This window comes from Trypanosoma brucei, chromosome 9 (assembly GCF_000210295.1).
Source record: "Trypanosoma brucei gambiense DAL972 chromosome 9, complete sequence".
NCBI classification, from domain to species: Eukaryota; Euglenozoa; class Kinetoplastea; order Trypanosomatida; family Trypanosomatidae; genus Trypanosoma; species Trypanosoma brucei.
Window position 1 is genome coordinate 369,053 of NC_026742.1, and position 25,831 is coordinate 394,883.

Sequence of the window (25,831 nt, forward strand, 5' to 3'; positions counted from 1 at the left end):
GAAAGGTAAAAAGAGTTCCTTATATTAAGCGCCAACGCACACGAAATCCTTTCCTTCCGCTCTATTCCCACCAATGCTATATCCCTTCGCCTTATTAATGTTAGTACTCGTGACAGACTACTCTTTACTTGTCTCCTCGTGGGATCCTTATTGCCACGATTATTAGCTACACCGTTCGTAAAACTTCGCCCTGAAACCTTGTCACTGTCCCCAGAGCCCGCAAACAACGAAAAGTAAAAGTACGTATACGTGCCTATCGACGACAACCGAAAGAAAGCACCACAGAAACCACTCCGCGGCTGCTGTTGTCGTTTCGACTCTTCCCCTGCTTCCTCCACCAGTTTTCACCTTCTTCCCTTTCCAATTTCCTACTACTTTTCTGCTTGGCAATCCACGCGTCAGGTAGAAGCTGTAGTAGGGAGCCTGCAAACAGCGAGTGGCAGCTTCTTTATACACGCGGTCGTGTAAGACAGCTAAAACTGGTATGAACAGTGTAGGGGGGGGGGAAAGCGACAAAAAAAATACAAGAAGTGGTTCGACCGTATTCGATCTAAGGTAAACAACGCGCAAAAAAACACCAAGCATATATGTTACAAGATGGGTGGAAAGGCACAAAGAAAACTAGTCAGCTCGGTCAGAAACATTACTCTGACCCAGTTAAAAGGTGGAAATGCCCATCAACGTGCGCATCAAACTGGTTCCCAGGAACGCAAAACGGTTAACACGCCGAGACATGTCCTTTCATCGCCACGACCATATTATCCCTTCCCACGTGCCCGCTTACGCGTGCGCTTCGTTGCCTCTGCCTCCTCCTGAGCGGCTTCAAGAGTTTTCACCCGCTCAACAGTCCCTAGAGCCCCAACGGATGATGCGGTAAAGATTCGATCACTGGGCGTGAAGCGGTGCAACCGCTCGCGATAAGCGGCAACTCTGGCATCGAGAGCCGTACCCAACGATGAGCTGCTGGCGGTAGTGCTAGAAGTCGAGGTTGCAGTGGCAGTTGCAGTTGCGGTACACCACAGTTGCTGCCGCTCCAGGCCAAAACCATCAAAAAGGCAGCCCCCGAGCTCTACATAGTGCCGAAGATAGGTCGTCTCAAGGTCGTATACGCAAACATCCAGCCCCTCTAACTGCCTCTCTATAGCTTCACGACGAGCCTGCAGATACTGCAACTGCGACTGTGCCGTCGCGGTGCCGTTCTCCTGTGGCTCAGCAAGAGTGGCACTGGCTTTTACTTCCCTTTTGCTCCCTGGGGGCGCCGCTACCCCTCTACCCCGACCATGACCCCTACCGGACATGCAACCAGCTCGCGCCTCTAAAGTGCGTGTGAGTTCTTACAGTCTATTACCCACTGTGGCAACGCTCAGCGTTCACCAGAGGCAATCTGAACTACCTTACGACGGCAGCAACCAAGGAAAAGGCAAAAAAGAGAGAACAAAAAAAAACGATCAAAAGAAAACACAGGCACCGGACAACTGTAAGTAGCACGAAACTATTATTTGAGTCACTCACATACAGAGCGCAAGGTAAGCAGCGCCAACACGCACAAAAGGAGGCAACAAACTGCAAAAAGCGGAGAAGGAACTCAAAGAAAAGAAAAGGGGGGAAACGTCCTTAAGCCCGTTAATTTTACATTGTGGTCGGAGAACTGAGAAGGTGCCTCCCACCGCCAGCGGCTTCGATGTAGAACACACAGAGAGGCAGGGGAACAATGAACTTATGAAGGGGTAAGATTCTGAGAAGATTGCGAAGAAAGAGACAAAGAAAAGAGAGAAAACGCAAAAACAAAGCAGAGGGACGTCGAAATCATCCTGTCTCACGCTGCTTTTTCCGTTTATTTTCTCTCGTTGGTATCTACTTTTTTTTTCGTCGTCCACTCCCACCCATCTACTATCAGTAACCCTTTCATTGTCCGTGCTTAATTTCCCTCCTCCCGCATCCAAAGCGCGAACTGCTTACTCGCTGAAAAATACACGACACCCTCATGCGTCCTTAAAGAAACGGCTGCAACGTTCTGAAGCCAACATAAATATACACAGGAGAACTGCAGCTGAGCAAGATACAAAACGACGGGGGAAGAAAATATTATAAACGCGCCTGGAACAAACAGCGTACAACGTTTTCCTGTACTTGTATGTGCACAAATGCACAAAGACAGAGAGGTAGACGCACATCTACTCAAGAAACAGATTGACAGTACAGTGGTGGGGTAGCGTTTGAAGCCCATATGAGCCACCAAACGCAAATGCGGAAACCGAAAAAGAAAACAGCGATATAATGGAATGCAGCGCAATACGAATGATGATAATTGGGACAATAAAGTACACAATAAAACAATCGTCATACGATGTAAAAGTTCCTAACAACTACCACTATTTCCCGGAGAATTAAACAAGGGGAAAGAAGGTTGCGATGAAAAGCACTGGTTTAACGAAAGTCCCCCTTAAAATGTTGCGCTGCCACTTTGGAGGAGTCCGCTGTCTCACGAGTATCTCCCAGTACCTTTCCATTGGTTGTACTACCTAGCCCACTGCTACTTCCAGCCATTGCCTTCCACCCCTTCTCATGTATTGCTATCTAACCCTTGTACACAGAGTTCCACCTCATACCTCCACCACTACCCACTTATTTCTCATCCTCTTTACAAACCATCCTCCTCGACCGCACGAGTCCTTGAACTGAGCCCATCCACCAACGGCGAGGTGGAGCAGCCACAATAGACGCAATACCCGACATGGAGACGCCAATCCCAACGCCAGTGATCCACTCACGCCCGCTCAGTCACCTCAATTATGAACGACAGGTTCTTACCACTGTATGAGTGTACGTATCCGCATACGTCCTTACGTCGTTCGAACCCAGTACAGACAGGGCCCCAGGTTCCCCCCTCCTCTTTTCTGCTGAAGTCAGCTATGCAAAGCCACATCCGAAGTCCAACTCCCAATACTCAACGATGTTGGGGAATGAGGTCATAAAGCTGCATTAAGTTGGGGAAGCCATGTTCCCAGAGGGCAGACTGAAACTGGCGGCTCGTGCGTGTATCGTAGCTGAGCCTTGTTATGATTACCAATAACGAATTGGGGGCACTAAACGACGTCGTGATAGCCTCACGCGGTATGCCCAAAGAAGAACAGAGGTCTAGCACAACGGCACCCGTCAATCTGCCAAAGTCTTTCTGAATCAAATCACTCCATTCCTCATCAGGGGAAGTCAGACGCAGTCGTGTGACCCGGGGAACGCACTTGTCCGGCTCAACCTTCATCGGGCTGTCAACATGAAGAGAAAACAAATTCATACGTTCTATAAGAGACAGCTGAACCGATGACGAAGGCTCATCCGAACAATTTCCGTTATTCTGCGTCGGCTCCACACGTTCGGAGGACATTTGTAATGAAGCCTGATCAGTCGATTGCGGTAATTCTTCCACTTGGGTTTGCTTGCAGTTAGACAGTGAATACCTTGACATTCTGTACATCGCCGTGCTCTCAGTTGCACGCAGGATGAGTCGTGTAGTAGCCTCATCGGAACTTATCTTCCCGCGGCTTATCTCCTCCTCTACGCTAAGATCACGGCAAACGGCCTCATCAAGCCTCAGCTCCTCTTCAGGTGCTGGTACGTGGCCCTTAACCTGTGGAGCCCTGAACAACAGCGAAGCCAATGCGTTTGGAGAACTCAACACAGTCCCGTAACCGCCAGTTCGCTTTACAACACCATCCACCTTCAAGAGGGTCTCAGTCCCCTCCACTGCAAGTGCTTCCGATGGTGCCGCAAGCTCTAACGGCACATCTGCCATCTGGCCCGTCTCATCTTTTTTTACTTCAACAATTACCTGAAAGCAGTCGGCATGGAATTGCACCGTCTGTGGCGTCAGCAACGCATAAGAATCAAAATCCTTATCCAAGTATGTAACGTACAGCAGCTGAAACTTAAGAAGTGCAGCCTTATCATGAATTATACCCATAACGTCATCAAAATTCGCTCCCTCCTCTTCACATGGTGCTGGTACTTTCAACTCGCCCAGTTTGGCACCGGACTCCGTTGCAAAGCACAAGGTCCAATAGCCGGAGTCGTTGATGCAACAATCAGCCAAACAACGATCGTCTGAGGCTGCCACCGGCTGGCGGAATCCGTACTCGACAGCCACTTCGCTGAGTTGTATATTTGGAAATGCCGACGATGCCTTGCAATCCTTCACTTCAAACGGCATAAGACTCTCAATTGACCTTGCCGTGTCCATTAGCCCTGGGTTTGGTATGTGTTCCTGATGTGCTCTTAAGCAAACACCATCCGGATATGGCGAGAGCGTCTCCGCAGTTGGTAAAAAACGGCCGGGCGTGGTCCCGCTGCGAACCGTCAAGTGGGACCCCGATTCCTTCGGGGGAAGGGTATCCACATAGCGCTCAAAGAAGCCACCACGGGGCGATTTGTCGATCATAGGAAGGCTTTCAACAAAATTTTCTAAATAACGGTACAAAAAGACGGCCGCACCCAACCGCAAATACACAAAGATGTGTGTAGCTCTATGGATGGGTGGGTCCCCGTCAAAAATAAGATATATGAGCAATACCCTTTCAGTCGGACACCTTCTAACAAAAAGGTGAAAAAATTTAAAAATATACAGACGCAGATCGAAATAACAAATCAATAAAACAGAGAAGGCAACTATATCAGCACGTTTCCCGTTAAATCTGCTATCAGTACACCCCAACAAGAGGGCACCGTGCCATTACATTCCATTGCACGAAAGTGCTGAAAAAAGGTACACTCAGTTCGCGGGATCATCACGAAGCAGACCAACACATGCTTCTCCGGAGTCACCAGAAGGCATCATGCGGCACGAAGTGAAGCTCACTGACCTCGGATTGCCCCGTGTTGTGCCTTGAATGCATGGAGGAGAGAGAGTAGGTTCAAATCAAGAAAGCACAGAGGGTGAAGAAAGGATTAGATTAAAACTAAGACAGACACTCCTGGGGAAGGTACAAAATAACGCATCTCGCACAGTGTCGGCACTAGAGCAGCAGCGGCACGCCATAACTAGCTTCATTTTCTGTGCTGTACAACACTCACACTCTCACACGCCTCAGGAACCCAAGTGGAAGCAGTCATACCCGTTGGGAGCTAATAGCGCGTTCTCAGTGTACGAAGAAGTTGATATCACTATAGTGAAGGCAACTATATCAGCACGTTTCCCGTTAAATCTGCTATCAGTACACCCCAACAAGAGGGCACCGTGCCATTACATTCCATTGCACGAAAGTGCTGAAAAAAGGTACACTCAGTTCGCGGGATCATCACGAAGCAGACCAACACATGCTTCTCCGGAGCCACCAGAAGGCATCATGCGGCACGAAGTGAAGCTCACTGACCTCGGATTGCCCCGTGTTGTGCCTTGAATGCATGGAGGAGAGAGAGTAGGTTCAAAACAAGAAAGCACAGAGGGTGAAGAAAGGATTAGATTAAAACTAAGACAGACACTCCTGGGGAAGGTACAAAATAACGCATCTCGCACAGTGTCGGCACTAGAGCAGCAGCGGCACGCCATAACTAGCTTCATTTTCTGTGCTGTACAACACTCACACTCTCACACGCCTCAGGAACCCAAGTGGAAGCAGTCATACCCGTTGGGAGCTAATAGCGCGTTCTCAGTGTACGAAGAAGTTGATATCACTATAGTGAAGGCAACTATATCAGCACGTTTCCCGTTAAATCTGCTATCAGTACACCCCAACAAGAGGGCACCGTGCCATTACATTCCATTGCACGAAAGTGCTGAAAAAAGGTACACTCAGTTCGCGGGATCATCACGAAGCAGACCAACACATGCTTCTCCGGAGCCACCAGAAGGCATCATGCGGCACGAAGTGAAGCTCACTGACCTCGGATTGCCCCGTGTTGTGCCTTGAATGCATGGAGGAGAGAGAGTAGGTTCAAATCAAGAAAGCACAGAGGGTGAAGAAAGGATTAGATTAAAACTAAGACAGACACTCCTGGGGAAGGTACAAAATAACGCATCTCGCACAGTGTCGGCACTAGAGCAGCAGCGGCACGCCATAACTAGCTTCATTTTCTGTGCTGTACAACACTCACACTCTCACACGCCTCAGGAACCCAAGTGGAAGCAGTCATACCCGTTGGGAACTAACCATATTGTTCTCTAAACCACGAAATGTCAAAAAAGGGGGGGAAAAGTGATTGCCGTGCTTGGGTATCCCTCAATGAATCTTAGCTCAGCAGTAAACAATGTAAAAGAAATATAATTGTTACTTTACGATTCCATACCTCTTCCTCGGGTGTCAGGGTTAGTAAAGGGACGGACAAAATGCGACACCGTACATTCCGTAAGTTTTTATTTTTCAACCGTATCTTCTCTTTTCTTCTCCTCGTTTCCAACTGCTTTCCCTCTATTCTACCTTCCGCGGTCGAGTGGGGCACCGCACAAAACAGAGTGGACGATATCCTTCCCTACGGTAGGAAACGGGCATGACATAGTGGCCCCCTTCACTACAACGCTGGCACAAAAGGAAAAGCATGAGACGTTGTCGATCAGGAGGTGGAAACGCCGATAATTATACAGCTTCACATGCAAAATTCAACGCCAAACACCATCTGTCTGGTGTTCAACCACATCAATTAGAGTGTGCGTGTGGAGGCGCTCGCAAAAAATACATTCATGCTTCCCTGGTACATGGAGTTTGGCATCTCACTCTCAACAATCAAACCCCACATGCTCATCTTGTCACTTTCTATCCTCTAAAAGGCAGATGTTTCTTGCATCGCTTAGGCGGTCGCGGTTGACCGCGAGCGGTAGTTTCGGAAAGCGCGTTGAATGACTCGGGCAGACTTTTCGTGAGTGGCGGCCGTCGCCTTCGCGCACCGCGCAGTCGCCCATTGTCGTAGGAACTCGTAAACATCATTAGGCTTCTCGCGGACAGCATCGGCAACGAAATCCTCAAGGAGGGGGCCTACACCAATGCGCTCGAGATAGTCGCGCTGTCCCTCGCTGTATTCAAGGCCAAAACTCATGATGCCCGGTATGCACTCACAAACCTTACCTTTCCCCCTCCCCCTTCTCAGCACTCTAAACGTATCCAGATGAATCCAGCAGAAGGGTGACAATGAGAAGAGGAAGCAGCACTGGCACTGAGAAAAAATACAGTCAGCACATGTCCGCCAACGACTGGCCTTACATGTGGATTCACACACACAACACACGCTCTTATCCGTGTCGACGTTAACCAATAAATAGCAAAAAAAAGGTAACCAAACGAAACGTACTGAGGTACGACTTTGTTGTCCAGTGAGTTTTGCTACAACTATGGTTAAAAAAAAAAACAGTACGTAACTCCAAAACATGAAAACACACACACACACGTTCGCAGCGGCCAAACCAACAAAAAATCGCGCAGAGATCTGAAACATATCATCCAAGGCAACACACGGACAGTGAACTAAAATAAAAAAGTATTATAAGATAATTCGGCAGCCAGGAAAGCATGTGCCTTACACCCACACGACAACAGAGCTCTGTGGGTTGGAAACCCCTGTACGACTGTGTACACAGACCCCATGCCCCACCACCGCATACCCAAATCCCCCTAATATCTGTTCCCATTTGTTATTCCAAACCCGCCTTCCGAGGTAGTGCACTAACTTACTCGAGGCATAGTGTGAAGACCGGTGTTGCTCAGGGGTTGGTGGGGCTGGGGAGAAAACCCATGTTCCCGTCGGCCCAGGCAGAGGAAGAAGAGCATAAAGCTAATTCTCCCACGAAATTCTACTTCCCAGACTTGAGGGGCACGACCGGCACCGAGGTAAGGTAGCAAAAGACTCCTCGTAAGGCATTGGCGACAGAAATACATTTGATTCCCGCCGCCGCCGGCGCCAGTGCGGCTGTAAACTTCGGGGGTACTGTTGGTGGGAGTCACCCGTCTGCTTTTCCTCAACTTCTGTATTGTCAGCGAACCCCTCGGCAAGGGGGCACTCATTAAGCAACCGCCAGTACGGCGAGTCCTGAGTAATGCAACGCTGCTCCCGTATGCATATCCGCCGTCCAGCTGCCTTTGTGAAGGCTGTGGGAACCCAAATTGTGATAGCTGGTATATCATGATTATCACCACTCTCCACGTCGATGTTGATCTCGTTCTCACCGGCGGCATAAAATGCAGTAACGCCCTCTGTAGCGCAGCTTCCGGGCGACTGCATCTTTCCAAAGAACTCCCCATCACAGGATCCACATAGAGAAGGCGACTTTTTGTGAACAGGGGACAAGAAGTCAGCAGCAAAGGCGGCGTCTGCATCACCGCGGTCCACAGTAAATCCGTCTGCAGCCGCCGACTGTACGGCAACCTCTCGTTCCCGGGAGTATTCACCACCACCTGCGTCCAGTTGGACATTCTCTTTCGCTTCCTCCATATGGCTTTTAGAAGTTTTGAATAGTAAGGAATGCCTTCTACTGCGAAGCGAGGCTGGCGCTGACGCCGGCAGCTGTAGCAAAGAAAGGAAAGAGAAAGCACAGTTCGAAAGCTCTTTTTTCTTGTGCGGGCCCAAATGTGTGTCATGTGATGCAACAGGGCTGGGGTTACGGGGACAAGTGCTATCCAAAATACAGTGGAATCACCTCAAATACCTGCCCAGCGCATACATCCACCCACACAATTATGTATATATATATATATATATCGACTGCTACGTCCACAATCAACTTTTTTCTGAAACAATCCAAAACGGTATAATAAGCAGCAGCAAAAGAAAAAGAATCGCGGGAAAGTTGCTGCGAACGAACCAAGCACCCAGCTAGACGGCCCCTCAGCCACGTGCCGGGAGAAGCGAGATGAGGAAATTTTGTATTCATTAAGGAAGGATCCAATCCCGAATCCTCTCCTCGGTTCCTCACTTTTCAACGCAACACAGTCACGGTGTTAAGAAATCCTGACCACCCTCCTGTCTATCACGTTAAGAGGATTGAAAATGTTACAACGCCTTTCATTGTTTCGCTCAAACTATAGTTACCAACTGTTGGGTGAACGATTGTTACTGGCATCCGTGCTGCTCATTCACACCCAAGTCCTTTCGTGTAGACTCAGTGAAGCCAACCTGTGAAAAGGTGGGAAACAGTCCTTGAACGAGGCTCGCACGTGCAGTGAGAAAACACACTACTTATCATCTGGGGGTACGTAATGATGAGCCCAGTTGCTTCATCGTGCATATGTGCTCAGAAGATTATCGCAGCATTAGATGAAGCACTCCAATTTATTCACTCCCGCACTTCTCTCGCCCCCTCAGAAAGCGTTTACTCAGAAAGTTCCTGGACACCTTGAGTGTTCTCCTGTCGCAAGTGCGGCCACGTCCATGCCGATACTGCTTGGTCCGAACGGTTGCGGCAGCAACTCTGAAAGTCGAAAGAGCCTCGCGTGCTCCTGGTCAAAAGTAACAAGGACAACAAGAAAGTCGTTCATATTTCCCGATAAATCAGCAACTTCAGCGAGCAGCTGCCGGCAGAATCCACATGGAGGGACTGTGGCATCAGCCGCTGCGGCAGCGGCAGTGGGTAGCACACTGCGGCCGTAAATAGCAACCGCTTGCGCGGTACGATACCCATCCATGTTAGCCTTCACAATAGCACAAGCCTCGGCACATGTCCCCTTGTAAACACAAGTTTCGTAATTGCAACCCGAAGTAACCTTCCCGTCGTCGTGGAGGAGCGCAGCACCCACCGCAAAGTTAGAATATGGACAGTAACTTCGCTGGTGGGCACTAACTGCGGTGCGTCCAGCTTGCTGCAGTCCCTCTGGAAGTTGAGATAGCAGCTTCAAGCAACCGGTCTTCAATGATGAGCATTGCATTGTGACGCGATGCTTCTCCCTATGGTAGTGTCTAAACACGTGGCCGTAACAAAATGGGGAAAAATAGGAAAAGATTGCAATGTCGTTCGTTACCGTAACCCCCCCCCCTGCCTTCGACAACGTTTTTACACACCAGAAAACAGAGAGTGCCATTGGCCGTGGCAAAGCGACACCTTCTAGTGATTCGCACGCGTATTCCCACACAGTTCTTATAAATGATGCCGCGACCATCTCCTAAAAAGCCCAAATACCCACCAGCCGCAGGGTTGAGTCGCGGCGACATTAAGAGGAAGATGAGCTTACACAGTGGTGCAGTTCCCCCATCAATTGTACATATGGAAAATACATCTGAAGTACGGGGGGAAATCGCAGCAAAAAACACAGATACCTTTACGCTTCTACATGTTCACAGGCAAAATAAGAACAAATACCGCGGTGTCTTCCCACAAACTTCGTCCAACCACACACGCACATCACATCTATGCGTCATCGGTGAAGATAACCCACTCCCCCCATAACCTTTCGCGTATTCGCGCACAACCAGCCTATTTGCGCCTCTGAGTGCAGTCTAACAGATGTTACCACCGAAGAGAGGTACTCAATTCGCATATCCGATACCCTCGAGCTACAGAAAGACGTACTCGAGGGTGGTGTGTGACGAAATCACATGCACTGCCGAGGCCCAGCCTATGATCCAGCGGCCGAAGTGGGCGCTTGGCCTCCTGAAGTGTTCTCAGCATTTCTCTCCCTCTGTTTCCGGGAGGCCCACAAGGCGAAATACTCGCATGCGTTCTCTGGCCGCTCTAAAATCACATCGGCAATGAGAAGTTCAAGCATTCCTCGTACATTGTGCGAGTGCAGGTACTCCTGGTCCCTCTGAATGCTACTGATGCTTCCCACACTGCTCTTAGAACTCATCCCCCCAGCGAAATCCCCTGAAACTTTTTCTAATTGATGATGCCCTCGAGCACGCTACCTTTGCTCTTTCCCTACTGCTGCTGATAGTACGCTTCACATGACAGAAAAAAAAGGTAAGGTAGGTAAAGACACTCCTCAATAACAACACATTCGGCATGTCCGCACATAACTGCTTTCATCACGCTATGATTTTTTCCACCCCAATGGCAACTAGAACAACACAGGTCGCCAATAAATTGGTCAGCCTTTTATTCACATAGAATTTCCCCGTAAAATATCGGTTGACACACAAGCGGACACACAACACCAGTCACCGACAGATTTCAGGGAGGTCACAACATAATGAAATCTAAAGCCAATAAAACACAGAAGAAACGTATCTCAGGTAATGTCGTGGCGTCCACCCCTTCAGGTTCCTGCCATCAGCTTTAGCGCTTTTTACCTATTGGTGGTAGTTTCCCCTCAGAAGTAGGCGGTGGAACGGGGGTGGGTTGTACTCCCGATTGCGTTCCGGGCATGTGCGAGGCGGCGAATTTGGGCTTTGCGGAATCCAGCATTGATTCGGGGAGTGGAGGGGGTGGGGGAATAGTTTTCCCATACGATCGCACGTAGTAACCGAGGTCCTTATCAAAGGACACACCGCACGACGCACACTTTTTGCTTGCTTTTGGTCCCTCAAAAATAGAGGTATTTCCGCGGCCGTGTTTACAGGACTTTACGATCTGCTCTTGCTCCTTCAAATGACGAGCCATTTGCCTCTCATACTTCTGTCTCAACTTTCCTTCCACCCTCTCGCGCTCCTCACGCAGAATCACCTGCTCTGGACTATTATAGAAATTCTCGTAAGCTATTCGCTCCGCTTCCTCGCGCTGTTCCCGCTCTTTTCTCCACAACTCTTCCCACGCATCGCTCTCCTCTGCCACCACCCCGCGCCGGTACCGCACCTCAGTTCCCATTACAAATGCGCATGCGGCACGGACGGTGTTTTCTTGCTCCCTCTTCCATTCCTCGAAAGCCCGCAAGTACTCCCCATACGCGGCCTTCTCCTCTACCTCCCGCCGCCACTCTGCACGGCCTTCTTCGCGCAGGGCCTCCTCAAGGGCATATCGACGTTGATCCTCGATTGCCTCTCTGTCCTTCAGACGTTCAATAAAATACAACAGCTCCCTTCCCCTCGCCAACTTCTTGCATTTCTCGACGTTACGCGTCGCTAGTGCTTCAAAAAAAAATAGTGCTTGCTCGACGAGGCGCTCACGCGCGTCGGCCTCCATACGCTCTACATCCGACAACTCATCAGCCATTTTCATCCTTAAATACTCCCGCAACGCATCCTCCCTGATGGCACACAGCTCCTGTGGCTCAAACATGCGCCGAACCGCCAGGCCAGGATGTGAGGTCTTGAGTTTAGAATGGCTCCCCGACAACGAATGAACCGCAGCAGTGGACACCAGAAGCAGCGGAGCAGAGGCGACAAGGGTGACATCCGGGCCCGAAGGCACACCCACATTAGAGCGCACGACCACATTTTGCGAATCACGGCCAGGGGGAAAAACCGACATGAGACACCTGCACCTCACTAGCTTTGGAAACGAAAAAAAACCGGGAAAAAAACGTGAAAGTAGCACCAGGAAAAGAAATGAGGGACCTACAAAAAAAACAGAACCAATGATGTACAAAGACGTCACAGGTCCTTCCCATTCAGCCAGCTGGGCAAATCGAGCACCTGGGTGCAATACAGTTCACCTGCTTCCAGTGCTGAAAAAATCGCACCAGCGCGCCCAGCCGTAAGGCTCAAAAATCCCTCCCTCTTTCCGGAAACCACGGGTGAAAGCCAGCAACAACGTACTTTGTCCCACAAATGAACTAAACCCCGGTCATTCATTCACAAATATATACAAAATTGAATGAAGCGAAGCCTGCGAACACGCTACGCGTTTGCGCCATAGGCAACCGCACATATTACGCATCAACCTTTCCTTCGTACCCAGTCGCTGCGCCAACTCAACATGAAGTGGCCCTGACATCGCTGTTTGGTGGGTGCGAAAAATTGGTGCTCAGCACCCACAACACAAATGAATGAGGGAACAATAAAAATAAAAATGCACAATACGCGGCAGAACACCATACAGCACAGTCGGACGCAACATTTCCTCCACCAGAGTCAACGGCACTTCCTCGCATACACTCACCTTAGTGGGCATTAACCACAGTAAGAACAGCATAAAGAGAGGGGAAAGCAACGAGCAGATCCTCGATTCGAGTAAACACGAGAAGGGTGAAGAAGGGGTGAGCTCACCTGGGAGGCATTGCATTAATACACTGCTAGCGAGAGGACGTGTCATCAGAGCAACAAAATCACTTGCTTATAAGTAAGAAGAGGAAAAGACCCCCGGACGCGTCTCTGTATGGTTAGTGCCAAGTTTCTGACAGCATCCTGAGCAAATGACGAGGCAATATTGCGTGGCACAACTTTCCTACCAGCGCCGTGCCATCAAACGATTTTGTCAATCGGCGGGGCGGAAGCCCGATCGCAGCGGAAAACCTCTATCAGGTCGTTCAACAGTTCCAACCTTCTCATCTGCGTGCCCCCTTCCAGGGTATAGAGCCGAACACCATTTGAGATGAATGCATCCGACGAAAGAAGCCCTACGGGGTCATTTCGCAAATAATCCTCGATCGTTCTGATGGTGCCACCCAACATGGTCGCTGGCGCTTTACCTCGCAACGCTTCATATGGCATCGTCACCACGTGGGAGGTTGTTGCGTTAACGAGGAGTTGATGAAAGGCATGCCGACAGAGCTCGGATAATGCAAGTGCGTCGCAACCATCGGCAACGAATTTTAGTTGCCGGTTAGAAACCGTGGGCACATCAGTCGACATTAGTTGCGACGCACCCAGAGCGCAGTAGTACTCTCGACTCTTCGTCGCCACATCACAAAACACTTTCATTGAGTCCTGAACCTTACCGTTAAACGACAACCATATGCCCGTGTTGAAATCTACAAGGCATTCGTGAAAGTTCTGCACACAAGGAGCAGCTTCACTAACGTTAATACTGGCAATACTTTGGTAAATGCTATTTGCAAAGGAAGCATTGCCACAATATAAGGCCAGCGCTGCAAACTGGTGAAGGTGCAACATGCGCCGGAGCAGCGCGTAGGATCCCATGTCGTCGCCGTCGGCGTTTCCCTCCACCGCAATGAGTTCATTATATATTCGAAGCGCTTCTGAGTACTGTTCTACTTGATAGTGGCTCACAACCAATGCACGCTGCACTCGCTTGATGCGAGCTACCCAAACTGCAGATGCATATTTTCCCAGATTCTCTCTGCAATCCCGTAAGAGAGCGTAGAGTCGCTGCTGAGAATCCATCTTCGTGCCGATATACAACGGAATAATGGCGCTAATAAAGCGAAGGGAAAACGGAACAGTAGACTCACTCGTTTTCGGGTCAATATACCGCTCACTGTTCAGGTCACCTAAAGATTCTACCAGTTTCTTCGCCACGTTGTAGCGCTGCATGTGAAAATTCGCAGTTACCTGCACAAGAATGAACTGCAACCTCTTTGACAATCCCTCAGCCGTTTCTTCCGTTTCCGCAGCACTCAGTCGCTCTGCGAGCTCCGCAACGGCGCTCCAATTTCCGTCGGCCGCCAAACACCGCAGACCCGCCTCGTTATGAGGCACACTGTCCAAACCGCGGTCGCAGCGTACTGAGTCCTCCGCTACGGTGCCTAGGAATGACCGTGCGGACTGCAACGCTGACGGCTGTGGCATCCTGCACTTTTTCCACCACACCACTAATTATTTCCCCTTCTTTGTTTTATCCCCTATTACCCTCCGGCACAAAGCTCTTCTGGGACGCTCTTTTGTACCGCCAGTGTTGTACAGTGCCAAGAAGTTGCCCCAGGGATAAATATATATATATATTTTTTTACAAGAAGAGTTGAAGTTCATAGCATATCCAACAAGCTCAAAGGAGAGAGCCTGCCGCGGGGAGACAGCGGAAATGCACAACCGAAAACAACATTGCTGACAACAAAAAACAAGGCGGGAAATATATTTAACCAGCAGTGCAGAGGACTCGAAAAATAAAAAAAAATAACAATGGTGAAAGTGAAGCAAAGTAGGAAAGCACACGGACGAAAATAACAGAACGAGAACAAACAAACGAAAAAAGAACCGTATGAAATAATGTGATAAAGTGAATACAAAAAATTGAAAATAGGGCGGGCATATCTCGTGGATCTAAACCGGGTAGCAGCTGAAAAGCACTAGTGAGGGCCAATCCTTCACCCAGAGCGTCTGAGCCTCATACTTGCTACCCAGTGCCCTGCCAAAGGCAGAAAACGAGCACGTGACTCCCCGAAGTTTCACCGCTGGCTGGATGCAACAGTACACTTCACAAACGCTCTTATATTGCTTGTTGGCGAGTAACAGTGCTCCACAACGGGCACCATGCTGTTGCCCTCGTCATCTCGTTCTGTAGGCCACTTTGAACCAAATTTTAAGAGAAGCTTCAGAAACTCAACAACACTCCTCTTCCGTAAGCCAAGTACACACCACATTGCGGGAGTGCGTCCCGCATTGTCCTTGTCGTCCACGTGTTGATGGAGCTCGTAGTGCTGGAAGAAATCCAATAGCAGTTCCTTGCAGCCAAGGCGTGCCGCGTGATGGAGTGCAGTGGCTCCGTGGCTGTCAGGGCGCCACACAACCTTCTCGCCCAAGGTGTGAACAAGTAGCTGCAGGACGGCGGTGAATCCTGCTTCAGCGGCGGGGTAGAGGGCCTCAACAGCGACCTCATGTGATGCTAATCCGTGGAGTTGCATAAAATACCGAAGGGAATCCGCGTGTCCGTACAGGGCAGCGCGCTGAACACAACGCACGGCGTTTTCCTCCGCAGGCCCCCAACGCAGAGAAAGGATGTGAAGTATCCAACCAATGCAAAACAGGAACTGAACCGTACACGAACGCCGTTTCGTACACACTAAGCGACTGCCCCAAAGGCTCAAGGTCCGGATGCGTGTGTTGTCCTAATATGGCGGCCGCTCCAAAGCGTCGCACCAGGGCAGCAATAAATTCAACATGACCCTTTTTTGCAGCAATATGCGAAAGGTAATTCCCTTCACCATCAGGCAGAGTGAAGGTGATTATGTCCAACGGAACTTGTTCGAACGCACATGAGGGCCCTAGAGCATAATTCGTTACATGTACACCCCGAGGCAAAAGAATCCCCCCTTCAGCCATACCAAGTAGAGGGATGCTTCCAAGTTCTGCTGCGAAGTGAGCCACCGTGTAGTTTTCCAATGCCCGGTAGCCTCCGGGAAGCTGTGCTTCACTAAGTTTTTTATTGAGCAACTGCACCTCATACAAGTGATAGCGTCCGGCGCACTGATTAGTCGCCGTTGCCGGTGTCACACCACCCTGCCCAGTAGTGGCGACTGCCTCAATGAGCAGAGAGCGCTCATACCATCGATGTAGCACGTCAGCAAAGCAAGAAGCTGAGTTATTTTGCAATGTCTCCTCGACGAAACTGCGGCACCGCTGCGGCTGGCAAAGTTGGACAATCGTACGTCTCATATCCCAAAGCTACGAGAACCCCATCCTTTGAAACCCACGGGTTACACAGAAAGAGAGGACGAGGAATTGTAAATGAAGAAGAGTGCGGGGGGAAAAAACGACAGTCAAATGGTGAGCGACAACACAAGACCATGGCAATCAATGATCATGAAAAAAAAATATGGTGGCAACAACTGAAATCATACCCACCACCCCCGACACACACACACACACACTGCAACGTTAACTTGGCCATGTCGTATAAAGAGCCTCCCATCGCAGAATGAGAACCCCCAACCACAACGACTTCAACAGCATGATGTCTACACTGATGCGTGCTGAACGCAGCGTACACGCAAAGCGTTCCACGGCGTAGTCACTTCACCAAACAACTAAAGATAAACATTACCGATTACATACTACGAACGAACAAGAAGAAATGTACCGTCAGAGAGAAAAAACTAAATGTAAAAGTGAAACAAAAATGGAACATTAAAAAAAAAAAAGAAAATCAACAGTTTCTGTACATTCGCGGCTACACATTAGCACCAACCATGAGTACGTTTGCCTACGAATGGGGTTGTGTGGTGATGGTAAGCGAACTCACATACTGCTTCTCCCTGCTAAATATATCAGGTAGTGACTCCACCTCAGCACTGCAACTGCTACTGAATAGGCGGTGCAACAGAAGGTCAGCCGCAGTCGCTCTCCCTTCAGGTTGGAGGCAGAAACACATGCGTAAGAAATCACAGAGGACAGGGTTGCTTGTAAGTCCATCTACGTAGTAATCAACATCTGTCATATCTGCTAGCATGTGGGGAGTCTCCATAAATAAGGGTGGGCAGTCAAAGAGCTCAGCTGCTACACAACCAACTGACCAAATATCGCATGGGCTGCAGTGATCCTCACCACGGTACACCTCAGGCGCCATGTACCGCAACGTGCCCTGTACGTCCTCGCTTCCAACCCCTTGGCGGGCCGTTCCAAAATCAGTGATTTTCACAACGTCGCCCTTTATCAGAATATTCTGCGGCTTCACATCACGGTGTGCCACCCCACGCGCGTGCAAATAGGTCAGTGCTGTGAGCAGCTGCCGAAGGACCTTGATAACCGTCAGGTCTGGTGGCTTCTGACTTCGGCCGTATATGATGTCGCCCAGTGAACAACAACAAAGCTCCATGAAGAGGTTCACACTGTTTTCTTTCCGCTCACAGTGAAAGTAGTGAACAATATTTGGGTGATTCAGGCTACACATTATCTTAATTTCATTAAGTAAGGCGTTAATAGACTCCTCTAAGTCCTCCGTAAAGTAAAACATCTTCACTGCCATCTTTCCCCCTGTCAAATCACTGGTGGCCTCATATACGGCACCGAAAGAACCTCGACCAAGCAGCACACCTTTCGTCCACGGTGAGTCTTGCCTCAGTGTCAGAATACGTTCTCGCTCCTCCTGCGCGGTAGCTGCATTCTTCCGCAGTGACACTGCAGTGCCGATCGCCATCAATACCTTACGGACTTCAGTACTCGATATGGGGGTGTTTATAACGTACTGAAACCCCTCTAACGCAAGGCGTACACCCGGTTCAGAGATGGGGACAACAATAATATCGTAACTGAGGGTATGTACTAAATCCTGCACCGAGTTTAGCCATCCACGATCGCATACAATCACATCGATATCACTTGGTGATGACTGCAAGCGCTTCTCTAACTCGCATCGCTCCCGGACACTTGTCAGAGAAACAAACATCGTCCTGAGCAGGATCATAGAAATATTGTGTTGGTCCACAAGGTTTGTTATCAGCGTCAGCACATTCACAGTGCAATTCACGATGGCACGGGTTTGATCGATAACGTAGCGTTCATTCAGTGCGTCAGCTGGTCGGAAGGTTGCGTCATCAATGTCCTCCAGTGCGGCTGTGATTTGGCAAGGAAATCGGAATACAACGGTGCCGTCGTCCTCGCGAATACTTCCACAGGTACTGCGCAAGTGGGGCAGCAATTTCTCGCGTAACTCGCTTATCTGGGCTGTGCTTGGCGCTGCCTGGGCAACAGGAGTTGCGACAATCTGTAGAGCAAAGGTATTCCTGGAAGAGTTCAAAATCTGCAACCTCAAATGGCATGGGACACGCAGACTATTCAGCAACGTGGCGACAGCTTCCGGGATACATGGATGGAGACAAAGCGTGCCGGGAAACAGCGAATCAACGCTCGTCTTGTGATCAAGTGGAGACAAGCGGAGCATCTGCCCCAGAAGCTGTTCTGAAGATGTCCACTCCCATTCTGCTAGCATCCCTCGCGCCAACTCCTCCACTTGCTTCCCGTACCCATATTCCAAGAATGACTGAAGAGGACCAATAACGGACAATCCCCTTGGCGTAACGGCTTTTCCTTCTAAGATCTCAGATAACGATAAGTTTACTTCCGACACCACGTAGTCGCGAATGTAGGTGCGGTACTCCCCCAAATTGTCCTTTGCATTAGCACAAATAAGAATCCTCCCAATTAAGGACCCCTCCTGGTTCAATATGGGGACAGCGACAGTGAACAATGTGACGGGAACTGTGGCAAAGGCACGCAGCTTCAGTTTGAGTACCTCACCTGAAAACACCTGGAGAGGTGCTAAGTCTCGCTCAATGTCCCCTGTTGGGGTTATAACCAAGTCGGAGAGCGGTTTTCCGACACATCCAGACTCGAGAAACCCTGTCACAACCTCGGCGGCCATGTTCCACCGGGTTATACGGTATTTGTCATCGAAGCCAATCATCACGACCTGGGCGTCAACGTGCTTTCCTTCAATGTAACCCAATGCGTTGCCGTAGGGGATTGTGTAGTAGCCGTTCTTTGTATTATGTCCACGAGTAACCTGCGGAACCGCCGCCCCGGCCGACGGCCCCGTTGTACTGAGGTCTCCTTCAGACGATGCGGAAGAAAGCAGCACGGTGTACATGCGCTCTTCAAGAATCCAGGTGTGGAGCACCTTCAGTGCCTTCGCCGATGTGACAAAGAGGTAAAGGAATCCACAACTAACAACACTCACAAGGAGAAACGCAGTCAACCCTACCAGTAACCCCACGGTGGTTGAGGGTGACAGTGTCGGCAGCGTCACCAACACAACGAGGGTGAAGACAACGGAAGCCGCAAAAATCGCAATAACAAGTATAAATGCAACAGAGCTGTATGAAACTGCCTCCCTGAGTAGAACTGACATGAAAGGAAACTCAACATAAGCACATCGCATCCGCTGTGCGACCTCCTCTGCTAAACGCATCACCGGTACCCTCCAGTTCAATGATTGAGGGCCAACCACAACAATGTCACCCAAAAAAAGATGGCCCATTCGCTTAATCCGTTCATAAATTTCCCAGTCTATACTTCGTTTCTCATCGTTTGTACGGTAAGCGGAGGCAGGTACCCTGCACAGAACGCTGACTATAGTTTGAATACTGTGGTACGTAGCGAAGGCCTGCTTTGCCTCTTCACACTTGCCATCCGTGTACACACGCTCAAGTGAGGTAAAGAAATTTTCAACCATATCTGGTAGGGAAAGAATGCTCTCTTGCACATACTGTCTGTCGTCATCTGACGCTAAAATGGGGTGAGGCAACATCTTTGCTATTCGATCACATGTTGGTCCCATTAAGAAAGGTGTAAACGCAGTGGAGATTAACAACGGAGAAAAAAAAACGAACAGGGCAAAGGCAATGAGAGAAAAACCAACTACGTGTTAAGCAATATTGGGGAGGCAAGTGAAAAACAAACTGTTGTTAAAGTTACATCATGCGAGTGATTCTGGCGGCGCCACTTGCTATTAACGCCCGCCCACCACCAAATTTAGCCGTGTAAGCGGTAATTGGTACATGACATCTACAACGAAGCCTTCACAAGGGAGGGAACTGCCAGTGACCAGTAACGTGTCCCCAAGCTACTGACCCTTTCACCTAATATATTGGCGAGTGATCACGCGCGCTTGTACGACCACCAGAGGCAGCGATCACAAACTCAAGGCGGAACTGGACAATGCACCCCTCCATCATTCTACCAGCTGTCGAACACTTTAGCCGCACAGAGGGCAATAGCAACCCGTCTCGCCTCCAGATCCGTACCGGAATAACATTTTTGAAAGAGGCGGAAACCGTCCTCTCTTCTATTGCTTTTCTGTTCCCCCCCTGCTTTTGCAACTAGACTTCCGTGAAGAAGATCTCCACTTCCTACGGCTATGGCTACGGCTACGGCTACGACTCTTTCTCTTTCTTCTCGGCTTGCCCTTTCGGCGTTTCTTCCTCGAAGGAGAACCCAGGCGCGTGCCTCTCGAACAGAGCGTAGGTCGCCGGCGGCCCATATGAGGGAACGTAGATGAAAGCTCGGGTGGTATAGGAGGACGCAGGAAGCCCATTGTCCCAAAGGAGAACCGACGTAAGTCCAGTGATGTAGGATTTACAATAGGGGGCAGGTTAGTACTGCCATTACCAAGCACATCAGCGCTTATCAGCCCATATTCTTCGCGGCGATCCACGTAGTGGTGGGTAAGTCTGTCGGAGCACGAACCGATATTGTATGTCTTATCATCGTAGCGAACAGGCAAGGTGTCTGTGTATTTGGGTACGACGGCACGCAGTGCGTCCTCGGTTACTTCATCATCATCAGAACTGTCTCCTTCTGCGACGAAAAGGTTAACCGCAGACCGGCCAACACTATATTGGCGTCTTCCCTCTCGTTTCACCCGTGGCATATTGCGAAGCAGATCATCTGGTGCAAGGCTGTCGGTAAATGGAGTTGGACTCTTCTCGCGCAGGTGATCAGCATCGTCTATGTAGTCGTCAAAAGAATCCATGCTCTCACTATCATGGTCAGCGGTTGAATGGCTGAGAAAGCGAAGGAAGTCAAACGTGTAGTTGGCAGGATCCACAAGCCCTCGGGATTGGAGAGCCTTTACGACACCCTTGACGTCCTGCTGCACCAGAGTTTCTCCAAGTCGAACGAGCTCCCAAGCACTCTCAGAACAGTTTTTCCTTTTGCGTACCATCAGCACAATGCATGAATTATGCCCCACAGTCGTCACTTGCACGGGAACAATTGCTAAGGGAAGTCTTTCATTTGCCTTTTTTACCGCATAATACACTCCTGTCGCTTCGCAGAGGGGCACCTCTTTCGTAAATAAAGTGGAGCACAAAGAAAAACCGGCGCACATCGACACTTTCTTCAAGTTTGCAACGACAGTATCACCAGCCACCACCTTCGGACCACCAGCAGGTTCGAGGAAGTTGTCTGAAACTTTACAAGCAGTGTCAACAGAAACCACATCGTGCGCCCTATGCAGGAGGCCTTTGTCATTCGTCATCCTGCGCCCGACGCCAACATAATCAATCTGTCTCCCATGTTCTCTAAAAAGACAAGCTGTTGTGTCGAAAAATAATAATGGTTTACCGTCCTCAGGCAAGGGACGATAAAGGGTTATCTCAAGCTCGGTGACGTGACTGCTGATGAGTGAAGATTCGCCTTCTCCAAGAACTGGAACTGGAGATATCGCCCCTTCGGGGGAGTTAGTTCCTGAGTCTGACGAAGTCATCCCCGCTTTGCTCACTTTCCTGACCGAGCCGCGTCGCTTTCCACGCCTCAACCCGGTCCGAGAGCGACGAGACGAACGACGAGACGAGCGGCGTCGCCTACCCTTTGATTTACTTCTCCGGCCACCTCTACGTTTTGTTTTAGATTTACTTTTTGATCTCCTCCGCCTCTGGCGCGGGGAACCCGTTCTCGAACCTTTTCTCGTTGGTGGCCCAGTGGGAATCTTTGTCCCACTCAGCATCCCGGCTAAGCTCCGATCCTCGTCACTACCAAGGTCCATTCCCTAAAATATCACTAAACAAAGAGGGGGTCACGACGTATATGTGCACCCAGAGAAAGTAACACAGTTACAACCCCAGTAAAATATCGTAGTGTGAGCAATACAACTGGTTTTTAAAAAAAAACGAAGCCTCGAGGGCTCAGCTCGTCCGTCCCTACAAAAACAACATGCGCTAAGACAAGAGAACTTTTGCTTAGCCACGGCGAACGAGAAGTTGCTGAAGTTCACATAACACAACCGGAAAAAGCAAAAGTGAAAAAAGTGGAAACAAAAAAACGGAAAAAATAAATACAAAAAATGGGTAAACTTTCCATGAACCGTAAGCGCGAACTACACATAATTGAGCATACAAAATAAACATATGCATTATAAACACCTGGAACAAAATAAACAGCAGTGCAAGACACCGGCTAAGCACCATGACCTTGTGATCATATGCAGCAAGGGTGAACTTCGGGTACTTTCCTCCCCCCCCCCAAAAAAAAAAAAGCCCCTTACCCCATAATCATGGCAACTTACACAACAAAGAAAAAAATCATCAAATATTAAAAACCGAACGAAGCAAAATTAAACGTAAAAACAAGTAAGCGATTTTTAAAAAAGGGTGCGAAAATATATATATATATACAATCATACAGTGATAGCTGATCGTGAGAAGATGCACGGAGGTTTGATAACGATTCATTTTAAAACAATGGCGTACATGGGGGAAATATTTAAGTTCGTTTGTTTTTGTTTTTTTTTTTAAACAGGCACATAACCGCCTTTCGCGGAGAATTTTCGGTGTCCACGAGTAGCCATGCCAATAAACCAAGTAAATTTCTTAACTACAGCTTGCCGAGAACGAGCGTCTTATCGCTGGAGTCCACAATCGTAAAAATATTCATCACACGTCATACATAAATGGGAAAGAAAAAAACATTAAAATGTAACGTGGCGATGGGAAACCCAGAATTTTATCCACACAACCTTATGGCTCCACTATTTTCCTCCTCCCCAGCCTCGCGCACAAAATCCTACCAAATTGTCGCTGGTTACATTCTTCACCCGAAATGAAATGAGCATGTCCTGCATCCAACGAGAGAGTGAGTGAATGGAAGAAGGTCTGTTTTAAAAAGGGGGGGAGGAAGTCGCTCTTCAACAAGAAAACATGCTCCCCTTCTGCAATCACCATTTAACAAACATGATTGAAGCAAACGGACCATCTTCCAAAACACTCGTTTTCTAGCTAATAACTACGTATATGTATATTATAACTAAATTGACAAATATTCGTATTTGTATATAAACAACGACAACAACACCAATAATAATAATAGTGATAGCAATTGAAAATGTGCACCTCATTCCCTTAATTGAACACTTCCGTTGAAGCAGTAAATTAAAGGGAAGCACAAAGCATTATAATGATCCCGCGTTGAGTCCGAGTGGTGCGATTATGTGTCATTAAAGCGAATATTCCGTGGAAAGAACGGGTATCAGCAACAGCATCACCTCGTCAGATCAGTATCCACTACCACAGTTCATTATATCATTTAACTTTTGCAGCATATCAGGTACCGACACTAGTTCTGGCATGTCAAAAACTGCAATAAAAGGGAAATGGCTAGCACAACTGCTCTCAGCCGGAGTTACCCTCAGTCACAACAACCCATATAACTAAGCATTTTTATACTACACTACCAAAGATAGTAAAATAAACAACAATGCTTGACAATGTTTTTACCCAATAAAAAAAAAGGTCAGCTGGTGACAAAAGGATAGAAAAGTTAGAGTAAAACAGATACACCGAGAAGAAACATAGCGCACATTCCAAAACGCAACAATTATGTTTCGCCCACCCAGAGAAAACGTATGTATTGTTCCACAACCCTCCGCTACGGTAAGGGGTAAAAGATATATATGTATGTGTCAACAAAACAGGCTAACAAAACGACGGAATACAGTCCTTTACATCAACTCAACCCATTGGGTGTTATACTAGTATTGGCTATGGTCCTACTTTAAAACAATCAAAAAAATAAAAAATGGAAGTAATAACCCCATCCGTGAAGATACTAAAGCTACTAGTTACTGATTTTGTTCCCATCCTTGAAATTCTCAGGGCGTTCAATGACAGCAGGTGTCTGGAACACATGATCTGGTATCTCCGCTCCACGATAAAGCGATTCGAGAAGCGAGGCGGCACCTCGGGGAGTGGCCTCCCACTTCATGGTCTCCAGAAGGGACTTTGCCAAAAAATCCACGAGCTCAATGTGTGGTATAACCACCTTTGCATAATCGTCATCAGGGTCAGCAAATGCCTCGAGGTGGTGTCCATCCATCTCAACAGTAAGTTGTCCACCTTTGTCATCAAGGATTGGGTAAGCTGTGAGGCTGTAACACTTCAATAGTCGATGTGGGTCACCCAAGTGAGGTGGAAGAAACACCCGAATGTATGTCTTGTTTTCTTTGGCAACTTCACCTAATCGACGCAGAACATCGGCATCACGAGGATCCATCGTCGAGGCGTACTGACTTCTGATGCGGTCATTTACTTCGGGCTTGCGAAGCATGCAGCTGAAAATTGTGTCCAACGCCGCATTATCCCAACCTTTCCCAAAGAAGTTACGACTCAAAGGCACAGTTGCCAAAAATGGTGTGACAAAGCGCTTCATCTAAAACAATAGATCGTTCTATTATCTCTTCAACTTATCTGCTCGTTTGAATTGGGCGATCAAAAAAATACAGAAGATGTTTAGAACGGTAAAAATAGGGGTTTACAAAAAAAAAAATTCATCGGGAACAGGAAAATGATTTTAAACCAAAGAAAACTCTCGCCTTAACCCTCAATATTTTTATTAGTCGTTAAAAGGTCAAACGGCATTTTCGGTACCTAAATATTCCATGTAAGTAGATAGACAAGAGCCACCGTGCGATACTGACACCGCCTCAAACCATAAATAAAGCGGCGAGGGAAAACAACCCAACAATAGATGATGGGACCGACAGAAGACATATTTCGGGAACATATTGTTCCATCCAATTGAGGGGGAACAAGCAACGAAAGCGTTTTGATTAAATCCTATCTCTGCTTAAGTGTTACCTTACATTGACAACAAGTTCTTCTTTGTATCAACGACCACAGCACCAATAGTGAAACAGGAAGCGCAGATGCTTTCTATTATGTTCAGATATGTATATATATACATATATATACATATATACATGTAGTTATTGACAGTGTTTTCCAATAGTGTTGATAAGTGTGCTCTCGACTTTGAAACAATAATTTCACTCAACCGAAAACTACGAGAAATCAACGTAGTGTCGTATCACTAACAAAAAAACTTAAGGTGAAAAAGTGCAAGAATAGTGCTAACGCACAGGAAAATCTGAGTGGAGCATTAGAATAATTCCACCATCAACAAACTGAGCATTACTACCCCCAAGACGTTCTTGGTTGAAATTTACACTCCGAAAAAAATCGTCAATTATGCATCAACTCTTTCCTCACAAAGTACGGTACCTTCAAGGCAACGCGACGTTGAAAGTTAATAAAGCTCATGGAACCCATACATCAACCACATGTGCATAAAGCAAAAACATCTTTTTCCTTCAAAACAAGAAATTAGGCCACAAAACTTAAAGATCATTCAACCCCTCTCAGTCAGGAGCTCAACA

The 25,831-nt window shown here is 48.4% G+C and overlaps 17 protein-coding genes across 17 annotated transcripts; 2 read left to right on the plus strand and 15 right to left on the minus strand.

The window, feature by feature from the left end:
* Positions 1 to 201: 201 nt before the first annotated feature.
* TbgDal_IX1420 (hypothetical protein, unlikely) lies at positions 202 to 585 on the minus strand (the record flags this gene model as incomplete). Its single annotated transcript, XM_011778036.1, has 1 exon — positions 202 to 585. The coding sequence occupies one exon, from the start codon at positions 583 to 585 to the stop codon at positions 202 to 204; it is 384 nt and encodes a 127-aa protein (XP_011776338.1).
* Positions 586 to 758: 173 nt separating this feature from the next.
* Positions 759 to 1,298, minus strand: TbgDal_IX1430 (hypothetical protein, conserved; the record flags this gene model as incomplete). Its single annotated transcript, XM_011778037.1, has 1 exon — positions 759 to 1,298. One exon carries the CDS (start codon positions 1,296 to 1,298, stop codon positions 759 to 761), a length of 540 nt encoding a protein of 179 aa, XP_011776339.1.
* A 620-nt stretch (positions 1,299 to 1,918) lies between these two features.
* On the minus strand, positions 1,919 to 2,344 carry TbgDal_IX1440 (conserved hypothetical protein, unlikely; the record flags this gene model as incomplete). The annotated part of the gene is made up of 1 exon (XM_011778038.1): positions 1,919 to 2,344. One exon carries the CDS (start codon positions 2,342 to 2,344, stop codon positions 1,919 to 1,921), a length of 426 nt encoding a protein of 141 aa, XP_011776340.1.
* A 603-nt stretch (positions 2,345 to 2,947) lies between these two features.
* TbgDal_IX1450 (hypothetical protein, conserved) lies at positions 2,948 to 4,435 on the minus strand (the record flags this gene model as incomplete). The annotated part of the gene is made up of 1 exon (XM_011778039.1): positions 2,948 to 4,435. One exon carries the CDS (start codon positions 4,433 to 4,435, stop codon positions 2,948 to 2,950), a length of 1,488 nt encoding a protein of 495 aa, XP_011776341.1.
* Positions 4,436 to 4,883: 448 nt separating this feature from the next.
* TbgDal_IX1460 (conserved hypothetical protein, unlikely) lies at positions 4,884 to 5,393 on the plus strand (the record flags this gene model as incomplete). Its single annotated transcript, XM_011778040.1, has 1 exon — positions 4,884 to 5,393. One exon carries the CDS (start codon positions 4,884 to 4,886, stop codon positions 5,391 to 5,393), a length of 510 nt encoding a protein of 169 aa, XP_011776342.1.
* Positions 5,394 to 5,903, plus strand: TbgDal_IX1470 (hypothetical protein, unlikely; the record flags this gene model as incomplete). Its single annotated transcript, XM_011778041.1, has 1 exon — positions 5,394 to 5,903. The coding sequence occupies one exon, from the start codon at positions 5,394 to 5,396 to the stop codon at positions 5,901 to 5,903; it is 510 nt and encodes a 169-aa protein (XP_011776343.1).
* An 874-nt stretch (positions 5,904 to 6,777) lies between these two features.
* TbgDal_IX1480 (hypothetical protein, conserved) lies at positions 6,778 to 7,419 on the minus strand (the record flags this gene model as incomplete). Its single annotated transcript, XM_011778042.1, has 1 exon — positions 6,778 to 7,419. The coding sequence occupies one exon, from the start codon at positions 7,417 to 7,419 to the stop codon at positions 6,778 to 6,780; it is 642 nt and encodes a 213-aa protein (XP_011776344.1).
* Positions 7,420 to 7,646: 227 nt separating this feature from the next.
* TbgDal_IX1490 (T. brucei spp.-specific protein) lies at positions 7,647 to 8,558 on the minus strand (the record flags this gene model as incomplete). The annotated part of the gene is made up of 1 exon (XM_011778043.1): positions 7,647 to 8,558. One exon carries the CDS (start codon positions 8,556 to 8,558, stop codon positions 7,647 to 7,649), a length of 912 nt encoding a protein of 303 aa, XP_011776345.1.
* Positions 8,559 to 9,293: 735 nt separating this feature from the next.
* Positions 9,294 to 10,073, minus strand: TbgDal_IX1500 (cytidine deaminase, putative; the record flags this gene model as incomplete). Its single annotated transcript, XM_011778044.1, has 1 exon — positions 9,294 to 10,073. The coding sequence occupies one exon, from the start codon at positions 10,071 to 10,073 to the stop codon at positions 9,294 to 9,296; it is 780 nt and encodes a 259-aa protein (XP_011776346.1).
* Positions 10,074 to 10,529: 456 nt separating this feature from the next.
* Positions 10,530 to 10,760, minus strand: TbgDal_IX1510 (hypothetical protein, conserved; the record flags this gene model as incomplete). Its single annotated transcript, XM_011778045.1, has 1 exon — positions 10,530 to 10,760. One exon carries the CDS (start codon positions 10,758 to 10,760, stop codon positions 10,530 to 10,532), a length of 231 nt encoding a protein of 76 aa, XP_011776347.1.
* A 428-nt stretch (positions 10,761 to 11,188) lies between these two features.
* On the minus strand, positions 11,189 to 12,319 carry TbgDal_IX1520 (hypothetical protein, conserved; the record flags this gene model as incomplete). The annotated part of the gene is made up of 1 exon (XM_011778046.1): positions 11,189 to 12,319. One exon carries the CDS (start codon positions 12,317 to 12,319, stop codon positions 11,189 to 11,191), a length of 1,131 nt encoding a protein of 376 aa, XP_011776348.1.
* Positions 12,320 to 12,441: 122 nt separating this feature from the next.
* Positions 12,442 to 12,642, minus strand: TbgDal_IX1530 (hypothetical protein; the record flags this gene model as incomplete). The annotated part of the gene is made up of 1 exon (XM_011778047.1): positions 12,442 to 12,642. One exon carries the CDS (start codon positions 12,640 to 12,642, stop codon positions 12,442 to 12,444), a length of 201 nt encoding a protein of 66 aa, XP_011776349.1.
* A 609-nt stretch (positions 12,643 to 13,251) lies between these two features.
* Positions 13,252 to 14,538, minus strand: TbgDal_IX1540 (hypothetical protein, conserved; the record flags this gene model as incomplete). The annotated part of the gene is made up of 1 exon (XM_011778048.1): positions 13,252 to 14,538. One exon carries the CDS (start codon positions 14,536 to 14,538, stop codon positions 13,252 to 13,254), a length of 1,287 nt encoding a protein of 428 aa, XP_011776350.1.
* A 596-nt stretch (positions 14,539 to 15,134) lies between these two features.
* TbgDal_IX1550 (hypothetical protein, conserved) lies at positions 15,135 to 16,341 on the minus strand (the record flags this gene model as incomplete). Its single annotated transcript, XM_011778049.1, is given in 2 exon segments — positions 15,135 to 15,668; positions 15,667 to 16,341. Coding segments are annotated over 2 exon segments (1,209 nt in total).
* A 547-nt stretch (positions 16,342 to 16,888) lies between these two features.
* Positions 16,889 to 19,960, minus strand: TbgDal_IX1560 (protein kinase, putative; the record flags this gene model as incomplete). Its single annotated transcript, XM_011778050.1, has 1 exon — positions 16,889 to 19,960. The coding sequence occupies one exon, from the start codon at positions 19,958 to 19,960 to the stop codon at positions 16,889 to 16,891; it is 3,072 nt and encodes a 1,023-aa protein (XP_011776352.1).
* A 507-nt stretch (positions 19,961 to 20,467) lies between these two features.
* Positions 20,468 to 22,168, minus strand: TbgDal_IX1570 (hypothetical protein, conserved; the record flags this gene model as incomplete). The annotated part of the gene is made up of 1 exon (XM_011778051.1): positions 20,468 to 22,168. The coding sequence occupies one exon, from the start codon at positions 22,166 to 22,168 to the stop codon at positions 20,468 to 20,470; it is 1,701 nt and encodes a 566-aa protein (XP_011776353.1).
* Positions 22,169 to 24,234: 2,066 nt separating this feature from the next.
* On the minus strand, positions 24,235 to 24,825 carry TbgDal_IX1580 (cytochrome c oxidase subunit V, putative; the record flags this gene model as incomplete). The annotated part of the gene is made up of 1 exon (XM_011778052.1): positions 24,235 to 24,825. The coding sequence occupies one exon, from the start codon at positions 24,823 to 24,825 to the stop codon at positions 24,235 to 24,237; it is 591 nt and encodes a 196-aa protein (XP_011776354.1).
* Between the last annotated feature and the right edge of the window lie 1,006 nt (positions 24,826 to 25,831).